The following is an 11,060-nucleotide window of genomic DNA, read 5'->3' on the forward strand; positions in this document are numbered from 1 at the left end:
TTGTTAAAATGATGCTATGACACATAAGGTTATTAACATACGGTTAGCTTGCCTGGAAGAGATCGCTCTTAAGCGATAAGGTCGCCTATTGCTTACCTTGTATTTTTTCTCTGTCTGTGTACCTGTTTCTATATCGCTTACTGTATAAAGAGTCATTGTATTGTATTGTATTGTTATTACGTAAGGGCAATGCGAATTTTCACCGCGCGATTTTATTCGCGCGAATTTTATATCTATTAATTATTAAATCCGTACCGCATCGCATTCATTTGTAGCAGATCACAGATTTTTTTACCACGCGAATTTTTTACCGGCAGTGCGGATACTCGTGTAAGATTCAATGTGTACAGAATTTCGAGAAAAAACCACGCGGTAAAAATTCGCAGTGCAGAGAGTCCCTGTCTGAGGCTCCCCCTGTGGCTGACATAGTCACATTAGGTGTGCTAAAGCCTCGTTAAAAAATAAGAATGTACCTAAGACTGGTGGGAAATACTTCGACGGCCAGGGTGGCGAGGACGCTGGTGGCTGCCCCTCCGCACAGCCCCGGGATGAACATCGCTATGGACACGTAGGCGTGGGGCACTATCCCAGAGAACAGGGTCAGCATTGAGCAGAACATCACTAGACTGCCTGGAAATATAACAATAAATAGTCTATGATACTGCAATGCCGCGTACCGTAAACTGCTTCAACTTTGCCCTCTGGCCCCAACATTGCCTGATTTGATTTAGAGTCGATAACTTAGCACCCGTATAGGTTTTTAAACTTTTATCTATACGGGAATTATTATTACTGGGATAAAAGTTTAGATACCTATACGGGTGCTAAGTTATCGACTCTAAATCAAATCAGGCAATGTTGGGACCAGAGGGCAAAGTTGAAGCAGTTTACGGTAACCTACAAAAACCAGCCAAGTGCAAGGCGGATTCGCGCACGAAGGTTTCCGTACCATTATCTATACAACATTAGACATTAGCAAAAAAAGGCAAAAAAAACAAGTTTGCTGTAAGCTCCCTTGAATATTTATTTTATTGTGAATATTTCAAGCGTCTACCTGTTGCCGTTATTAATTTCGAGCAAAAAACGTCAAAAAATCACGTTTGTTGTATGGGAGCCCCCTTAAGTATTTATTTTATTATATTTTTAGTATTTGTTATTAAAGGGGCAACAGTAATACATAACCTGTGAAAAATTCAAGTGCCTAACTATTACGGCTCAAGAGATACAGCCCTGTGACAGACGGACGGACGGACAGACAAACACAGACAGCGGAGTCTCAGTAATAGGGTTCCGTTGGCACCCTTTGGGTATGGACCCTAAAAAGTAGTAAATTGGGATTTCGCGGCTGTTATAATATAAACACAAAGATATTTTAACACGTTCCTTGTGCTATGCATCCACTTGGATACAAAAACTGTGTTACTCTTCAGTCCATGTTTTCAAAAGGATGCATTATGGCATGCAAAATGTTGTAGTGGACTTGTGGATTATATTTTTCACTTTGTATAGGGGATAGAGAACGTGTTAGGTAATTACCCGAATGCAAGGAGAGGTATTGTTTTAACGCTCTCCTGCAAAAAAGCAGTATTATAGACGAAATACCTTTTTCGTTAAATCCTGCACCAGGGTGAGACTTTTTTCATAATCAATTTCACTGATTACCTTGGTGGATATATAGAATGTCAATTTGATATCAGCAGCACAAAAGTTCCACCCTAATACGTGATTTAATTTTATCAACTGTACAGTCAAGTTCATAAACTTGTGAGCAATAATTAGATCAAAAATATCTGAACACGCCTCTACGCCGTTAACAATAGAGTCGTGTCACAAGCTTATGAACTCGACTGTACTAGAGAAGGATCTCCTACGAATACCAAATGAAAGAGTAGCCACGGATTACTTTAATGCATTCACTGCCACCTGACTTCCACTGGTGCCACCGACGCACATGTGCGTTCAAAATGTATGAATAATTATGACAGCGGCACTGGGCAAAGTTCCTAAAACGCATATATGCGTCGGTGGCAGTGAATGCGTTGAACGAATTCTTTGCAACAGTAATTTTATAGTACAAAACTAATTCGATACCCATGTTGTTTGTTTCTTCGTTGAGAGTAAATACGAAGTGTGAAACGCTAACTTAAGTCTGGCCAATTAACATATAGATAAAACGGTCTTGTTATTTTTATTTTGCAAAAAAAAAATATTAGGCAGATAGGTACTTAATTCAAAATTATTTTTGGGCTCCACAGAAAACCAGCGTTACTGCACATAATGTGCGGCAACACATGCTGAGTGGAGACCCTTTTTGGTATCCTGCCGTGTCACCTAGTAACATAGTTTTAGTGCTAGTTCTAGTCTTAGTTTTAGGTGGTACTTTTTGGAGCCAAAATAAACTTTTCTTTCTTTCTTTCTTCTTTAAATTGAAACTTACAATACACTCGCTTCCTGCCCCAGCGGTCTATCACGAATCCTATGTACACGTAAATAATGGCTGTGAGAATCCCCATGAACATTGAGATCGGATACATGCGAGAGTCTATCACAGGGTCCTCGCACTTGTGAGTCTCGGGCTTCTCCTGTGGAAATATAATAGCAATGTTAACGAACAATTTCAATAAGAGTTTCTGAACAGGCGCTTCGTATTTGTTTAATCGCTGTTAACTTTATACCTATACTGGTTATTATATTTTCATTATGATTAGTTTTTTGGAGTCTTTTTGTATTTTTTATTTCAACTCCAAATTTGTTACTTTTACGGGTATCCCGTGAAACCATATCGAAAATACAAACTGAGACATGGATGCACAGAAAAACCAGAAAAAGAGACCAGCACTGGGAATCGAACCCAGTGCTGCAGTGCTGGTCTCTTTTTCTGGTTTTTCTGTGCATCCATGTCTCAGTTTGTATTTTCGATATTATATTTTCGTTATAATTTTCGTAACATCTGTCTCAATTTGGAATACAAAAGGGACGATTGAGTGTTTTTGCGCTCGTGGGTAGCCACTACATAGACCCTTCTTATAACATGCAGTAGAAAAAAACAAACACAATGTCTTATTAGCACAATAATTAAAACACAGAACATTACAAAAACATTTTGATTTTTTTTCACCCGTTCCGTCAGTTCTGTAAAAATTGCCATTTTTTGTTTTGCGGCCCTTATTGGTATTTGAGTGAAATGATTAACTTTGTGTTCTCTGTTTTCAAAAGTAATGCTAACATTTCCGAGCATGATTGAGAAAATACTTAGTGCTTTAGTGTTTCCAACATACAGGCTTGTTGGCGTACTTCATATCCATAATATTGCACATGCTCGTAGTCACATTACTGCTCAAAAGTTCGTTTACAATGTGAGGCATCCAGACATAGAAAGCGTTGGTTCTGAAAAATAAAGAAGTACTTAATCATTTAACCATAATCCAGAAAAGTACCGTAAAGATCGAAAGAGAAGGGACAAAAATAGATCATGAAGCTTGGAAAACGATTTGAATTTGACTGTGGGTTTCAATTGCAGAAGTAATGAATGCGAGATATCAATAGAAGTGTTTCGATCAAGGACATATTTACTCGTTCACTCATATGGAGAGCAAAAAAAGCTCCAGTAGTTTAAGATGTGCTATAAGGAGGTAGGTTAGGTTAGGTTAGGTTATGTTAGTCAGTCTAGATATTATTTAAAAAAATAGTCTTATGCAATTAATTTTATCAAAAAACTTTAATACTCTATAAAAAAAACATTAACAATGAACCATAGGTATAAAAGTTATTGTTAAACTTTGAAAATATAGCCTTGCATCGGTTACCACAGCGCACATTTAAAATTAAACTAAAATAATTAGTTTTTTTTTTAAATTCAACCACATTGTGTTTTATTTAAAGTTTATTCTGGAAATGTGAATAATATATAAAATTGTTTTAGTTTAATTTTAAAGGTGCGACAGATTGAATAAATCAATATAGAAGTTGGAGCTCAGAAAACTATTTTTATCATCAAAATCAATTCCATCGACAATAAAAAACAACTTACTGCATGAACAATAAAAAAATACACGTGTGTGATATAAGGACGCAACGTAACAGAGGTGGCCTTATCATGTATTTTAGCTTGCCGAGGGATTCCTTGAAACTCGGACGGGTATGCTGGGCCGCCGCTATTTCGGTCACCTGGATCATAAAAGTCAAAAAACAGTTCTAGATACATTTTAAATGGCGGCATACTCTCAAATCTTCATCATCATCATCAGCCAGAAGACGTCTACTGCTGAACAAAGGCCTCCCCCTTAGAACGACAGCCAAAATGACCTAACCATCAAAAAGTTGGAAAACATCCGACTTTGTCACTTCAAAACTCAATATCTCAAAAACGGCTTCTGCAGGTGGTAGGACCTTGTGCAAGGTCCGCCCGGTTGCTACCACCATCTTGCTCGCTAATCCTGCCGTGAAACAGCAGTGCTTGCACTGTTGTGTTTCGGCGTGGAGAGTAAGACAGCCGGTGAAATTGGCACTTGAGGTATCCCCATCCTAGGCCTCTAGGTTGGCAACGCATCTGCAATCCGCCTGGTGTTGCAGGTGTCTATGGGCGGTGGTGATCTCTTATAAACTAAAAACACATTCCTCGCAACACATCCTCGCACATCTCTGGTGGAAACACAGCTTAAAGGCCGAGTAGATGATGATTGATGATGACCTGTGATGATGACCAAAACTATTGAGTGATTTTAGCTACGCCTACCGGAAAATCCTCCGCTTTCTTCTTATAGTTCCACGCATACATCTTCGCTAAGACCGGGAGTACAGCATTTGGTCCTTTGGTCGCCAGTAGATACCGAGGACTCTCAGGCAATATCGACAGGCCCAAGGCACCCAGGGCACCCCAGAAACACCAACTCCACATGAAAACGCGCCAAGGTACTATTGACAGCCTACCGGAGACATGCAGAGACCAAGTCCCCGGCAAAATTAGCCAGGCCATTCCTGTAAACAGAAAACTGTTCAAAAACGTCTTTAATTAAAATACAAAAGTCATTGGCTGCTGATTCATTTGTTTTGTGTCTACCAAAGGCTTGTTAAACGGGGTCAATGACACAAAAGAAAACGCATTTGATTAACGTCAGTAAAATAAGGTTCATAAGATCTGGACAAAGCGTAAGGCTTCTATCGATATATTATCCATCCGTAAAATGCCATCTGTAAAATAACGATGCACTCATCTTCAGCCGGAAGACGTCCACTGCTGAACAAAGGCCTCCCCCTTAGAACGCCACAATGAACGACAACTTGCCACTTGCATCCACCGGTTTCCCGCAACTCTCACGATGTCGTCAGTCCACCTGGCGGGAGGCCTGCCAACGCTTCGTCTTCCGGTTCGTGGTCGCCACTCGAGGACTTTTCTCTCCCAACGGTTATCTGTTCTTCGAGCGATGTTGCCACTTAAACATGCATATTTTTCCAGCTATGTCGGTGACTTTGGTTCTTCGGCGAATTTCAGTATTCCGGACCGACGCACTAATTAAGATAATTTTTAGATCCCCCTCCCTAGTCATGCTTTATCATCCTAGCCTATATATACATCTTACTGCTGGGCACAGGCCTCGTCTCAAAATAAAAGGGCTTGGGCCGTATTGCCACGCGGGCCCAGTGCGCATTTGAAACTTCACATACACCATTGAATAGGTCTAGTTTACTTATTATTATTAAAATTGAAAGTATTTTGTTTTTAAGTTACAAATCGCCGCCAGATCCTTTCTTCTCCCCTAATCAAATACAATACAATATCTTTATTGCACACTAATACATAGCAAGCAGTAGGTACAGAAAACATAGGTATATACACAGAGACTTTTTGAGGTAAGCAATAAGCGGCCTTATCGCTTCAGAGCGATCTCTTCCGGGCAACCTTTACAATGGAATGAATGGAGAAGTTAGGAAGAATTATTTGCAGGTGGTGAATTTACATTACATTACAACAATATCAAGAATACATAACCATTTATAGAAAACACATACACAACAAATCCAAATAGATAGGTAGATACATAACATTAAGGGGCTGTTTCACCATGATTAGTGTTAACTGGCGGTTAGGTGTGATGCCGTCTCTATTTGTTTTGTTCGAATAGACGGAGACGGCATCACATTTAACCGTCGGTTAACGCTTATCAATGGATGGTGAAACAGCCCCTAAGAATGTTATTCAACAATAAACTAACAGTTATAACATTCACACGCAAGACGGCAGATAGTGCAAACACATGTTTAGATGGTCCCTTTCTTCTTCTTGCCCATAGTGCGGGCAGTGTAGGCTTACCTGGCATGATGAATAAAGAGCACGCAATAAATGCTGATCCATATGCGAGGGCCGAGGCGCGGTGTGACGCGGTGTGGAGCTCGCCAAGAAACGCGTACACCGTCGCTATTGAAGCTGACACTCTTTAATTTGATAAAGAGGTTAATATAATAATACAAGAAATAGAAAACAGTATAACAGGAATAGAGGAACCGGAATGAGACGTTCCTCATGGCGCGAAAACTTTAGAATATTTGAGCACTGTCTCGGACAGCGTTCACGTTTCAGTGGACGATACATAGATTAAGCTCATACAGAGTAGCCTAAAAGTGATTTGTTAGATTATTTTCCCATGATATTTTTTTCTTTGCAGCAAAATTTCATTTCGCGTTTTTTCACGAATTTTATTTTTACAAGCCTGTTTTTTTCATGAAGCTTATTTTCACATTCGCATTCTTTTTGTGTCGCATTTTTCCCCAGACGCGTTTTTCCCCAATCCCAATCGGTACAGAAACAGTCTCGACGGACTGTGTGGTTTTGGCCCTTCGGGCCGAATCGGGCCGATGCAAAACTAACATAACCTAAACCTACCTATGAGCCGTTAAGCCTGGTTTTGTGATTTAGTATTGAGATACATAAGACTCGATGGGAAACAAGAGTTAGGTGATATCAGGGCTCCATCGACACTGTTTCTGTTTCGATTGGGATTGGGGAGAAACGCGACTGAAAAAAATAAGACACAGAAAAAACGCGAATGTGAAAATAAGCTTCATTATAAAAAGAAGACTTGGAAATATTGCCTTCGTGAAAAAAAGCGAAATGAAAATTTGCTACAATGAAAAAACGATTAATCATCATCATCATCCCAGCCTATATACGTCCCACTGCTGGGCACAGGCCTCCTCTCAGAACAAGAGGGCTATAGGAAAAAACGATTAAAGGAAAATAATCTAAAAAACCTAAAAATTGTATACCGTTCATCGCTTTGAGTGTTCATGGTTTTCCAGTTGTTCAGAAAAAAGCGTCCTTAACTCATCTCCTTTGGAAGGAATGTACAGAATAGGGTAAAATACATCAATATACGGTTCCGGGTAGCAGTAGGTATCCAAGATAAGGATAGCTCTAATGATGATTAACTGGTAGGAGATAACCATAAAAAAAACAATACCACTGCAGTCGGGTAAAAAGGTAAGAAATGATCGGAAAGAATCTCTTACCTTGGATTTGTTATTGAAAGTCAAAATACCATAAACGGGACTTATCACGCTATTTTTACACAAGTAATATTTACCTCGACGTTTCGGCAACGTTACAGTTGCCGTGGTCACGAGTATGATAAACGATAAACGTGGTGATAAGTCCCGTTTATGGTATTTTGACTATGAGTGAGAATCACGAAAGTTTAAAACGTTATATTTGTTATTGAAGATTAAAAAGTCGTGACGCTTAAATGTTACGAGTAAATATCGAACGCGGCAAACAAATTTATAGCCCAACAGATAAAGGATGGTATATTGCCTATTTTAGATAATACACGTTACTTTCATAATATTAAACTTATTTATTTACTCACAGACATCCTGTTAGAAGGCGTAGAATAAACATGTTCCAAAAGCTGACAGACAGGGATGAGCATATAGAGATTGTTATGGTGCCGAGTATCGCCGGCAGCATTACGCGACGTCGTCCATAAGTGTCGGCCAAGTAGCCCCAGAAGATTGCTGTAGACACAACACCTGGAACACCCACACTCTTATTTTATTTGTGCCATTTGAAGTCTCGGTAAACGTAGTCTAGGTCTCCGGCCAGATAGATTGACGATCTACGAAAGGATGCCGACTGGATGCGTCAAGCCGAGGACAAAGTGCAATAGCACTGATTGGGGAGACCAAATCTAGCAGTGAACTGCTATAGCCTTATGATGATGATGATGATTTGAAGTATTTATCTGACAGGAGGAGGGATTAGTTTAAGCTCAGATAGATGTTTCTGAAATGCGTAACCACATGGAACCAGTTCGCACTTTTGAAGAAAAAATCAGTTGCAATTTACTAAACTAACCTATGAAGGTAGCAGCAGCAACGAATCCCCTCTCTGTGACAGAGATATTGAGGTCACATTCTGCCCCATTGAGCATGTACCCCGCTCCAAGGCATTCCGTGGTCACGTAGAGAAGGATGAAGCCGCATGTCAAAAGGGCCAGGTTGTTGAACTTGCCATGCCCTAGAAATTATTTACTAATAATAAAAAGGCATAGGGTGTGACGACTCCAACGTCCGCTGTGTTGTGGTGTCACCAGTGCTGTCAGAAGGTTTCGATGCTTTGTACCAGATTCGAACGCCAGATTCGGCTCAGGCTCGTTCTGTCGGTTTCCTAAAATGTCTGCTTCTCAAAATGGCCTATTCTTTCAAACTTCTTTCAAACCATTTGTTTGTTGGAAGAAGGCCATTTTGAGAAGCAGACATTAGGAAACAGACAGAACGAGCCTGAGCCGAAAATGGTAAATAATGCTGACAAAAAACGAATCTGGCATTCTGCGAATCTGGCGTTCTGCGAATCTGGTACTATACGAATCTGGCATTCTGCGAATCTGAAATCTGGCATCGTGCGAATCTGGTCTACGAATCTGGTATACTGCGAATCTGAAAACCTGGCATTATGCAAATCTGGCGTTTTGCGAATCTGGCGTTACGCGAATCTGACGTTTTTCGAATCTGGTACAAAGCGTCAAAAACTAGGTATATTTGAAGATTTTTTGTCTAAGAGCAAAGTATAAATGAATAGTATATGGCCCGCAATAACGATTATTTTGATCGTCCGACAGTATAGAATTTGTAGGAGTCTAGCTTTTGCCCGCGGCTTCGCTCGCGCAGAATTGGTATGTAGCTTAAACCTTTTTTGACCCCACACGAACCATACATTACTTCGGGATAAAAAGTAGCCTATAATATGTTAATCCAGGGTATATCCTCCTGAGTCCTGACATTTTTTAACAAACTTAGCGTTTAAGACCTAGACGTCGGTGACCTGTTTTGTTATTTTGGATATTATTTATTTCAAAATTCTTAGAATTCTTTATTCAATGAACAATTTGTACTTTATAAAGTACATTCGGCCGTTATTCTTAGTGTTAATTAGTCCTTTATAAAGTACGCGAAGACTTAGGAGGATATATTACTTGTACCTATGCCGAATTTCATGCAAATCCTTTGAGTAGTTTTTGCCTGATAGAGTTACAAACATTCAAACAAAGATCCATCCATACAAACTTTCGCGTTTGTAATATTAGGAAGTAAGTAAGTCAAAGTCAAAGTCAAAATATCTTTATTCAATTTAGGCCAAAACAAGCACTTATGAATGTCAAAAAAAAATCTATCACCAAGTAAGATGCATAGGCAAGCCAGCTAGGCGACTAGCAGCGTAGGTAGTTCAAAAGTCACGGGTCATGGAGCGTGTAGAGGAGCGCGGTGAGCTAATTAAAAAAAAAACCAGCTAGGTGCGAGGGTTCCATACAAATATTTTTATTATATTTTATGATGTAACTAAAAAAATATGCTGTTCGCAATTTTTTCTTTATCTGTGCTGCAAGACGTTGCTTCGTACCAAATTTCAAGATTCTGAGTTCACGGGAAGTACCCTGTAGGTTTTGATTCCCTTGCGAGTGTCGAAAGTTTGCAGCATAAACGGCTGTATCTTTTGATTGCGTTGGCTTAGAAGTTTGATTTTTTCACAGCTCCAAGGGACAGTAGACCCGAGTATTTGATGTGATATGAATTTTAGCTTGACACCTCCACGCGTTCCTGAGAAAAAGGGTATTAACAGACAGATAGACGGACAACAAAGTGATCCTATAAGGGTTCCGTTTTATCCTTTTGAAATACGGAACCCTAAAAATTAAAACAAAATGCATTTTTGGTATAATTCTGGGTCTCTTCTATAATATCTGTATTTATCCGGCCCTCCAAGAAGAAAGTTTACCCACCACGGTTCTATTGTATTCAAGTTTAGTCACACTATTTTTGGCTATTTTGACAGTAGCACAATACAGTGTATACATTGATGTGTGCCAGTAGTTTTCGGCTACATAATACACATTTTGGTAATATTAATGTATTGTTTTCTTTTCTTGCTTTTGTCTCATAGAAATCGCGTAGTAAATAAACAATAACACTTACCAGTGAGTTCGTAAGCTTCTTCAAAAGTTGGCATTAAATTTTGACAGGTTTGACCAAAATGACAAATTACATGAAGGAAGAAGAAGAACGTTACGGTGGGTTTACGCCTCGTTTATGCTAAAAAAAGTCATGCAAGAAGGTCGATCAGAAAAAAATATAAAGAAGTGTCAAAATCCAAAACGGGTTCTCAAAGGGGTCTTTGATGATTGTCACCCCAGGTCTCACCAAAGAAGACGGTCTTACTTCACCAAAGGGCTACCACCAAAGGCGTCGGGCAGCAGGGAAATGCAGCGAGCGCCTTGAAAACTATGCCCCAGGCGGGTTCCTCTTTCAGGATTACGCAGTCCCAACAACGAATCTATAGTTTCCTTATACTTATTATTTTTCCAAACCTATTATAGTGTGGGAATGAAGACCGCCAAATTAAAATGTGACTGGGCGGGACACGTCTGCCGCATGGATCCGGATCGCTGGGCCAAAGTAATCACCGATTGGGTTCCATGCGACGTGCACCGGAGCAGAGGTAGACCTAGGAGTACCGTAAACTGCTTCAACTTTGCCCTCTGGCCCCAACATTGCCCGAGTTGATTTAGAGT

At 39.8% G+C, this 11,060-nt stretch overlaps 1 protein-coding gene across 2 annotated transcripts in view; it reads right to left on the reverse strand.

Annotated features, from left to right (window-relative positions):
• Positions 1 to 10,510, reverse strand: part of LOC141434274 (synaptic vesicle glycoprotein 2C-like) — a 42,396-nt gene extending 31,886 nt beyond the window's left edge. For both annotated transcript variants that reach the window (XR_012452034.1, XM_074096672.1), the window contains exons 1-9: positions 10,465 to 10,510; positions 8,351 to 8,512; positions 7,863 to 8,025; positions 6,311 to 6,432; positions 4,736 to 4,977; positions 4,031 to 4,167; positions 3,279 to 3,387; positions 2,438 to 2,582; positions 474 to 630 (exon numbers count right to left, since the gene is read on the reverse strand). Coding sequence is in view for 1 of the 2 variants with exons in the window: in XM_074096672.1 (XP_073952773.1) it covers positions 474 to 630; positions 2,438 to 2,582; positions 3,279 to 3,387; positions 4,031 to 4,167; positions 4,736 to 4,977; positions 6,311 to 6,432; positions 7,863 to 8,025; positions 8,351 to 8,512; positions 10,465 to 10,498 (1,271 nt within the window). In the remaining variant the exon portion in view is untranslated. The remainder of the gene's footprint in view (positions 1 to 473; positions 631 to 2,437; positions 2,583 to 3,278; positions 3,388 to 4,030; positions 4,168 to 4,735; positions 4,978 to 6,310; positions 6,433 to 7,862; positions 8,026 to 8,350; positions 8,513 to 10,464) is intronic.
• Positions 10,511 to 11,060: the final 550 nt, after the last annotated feature.

Source organism: Choristoneura fumiferana, chromosome 13 (assembly GCF_025370935.1).
Source record: "Choristoneura fumiferana chromosome 13, NRCan_CFum_1, whole genome shotgun sequence".
NCBI lineage: Eukaryota > Metazoa > Arthropoda > Insecta > Lepidoptera > Tortricidae > Choristoneura > Choristoneura fumiferana.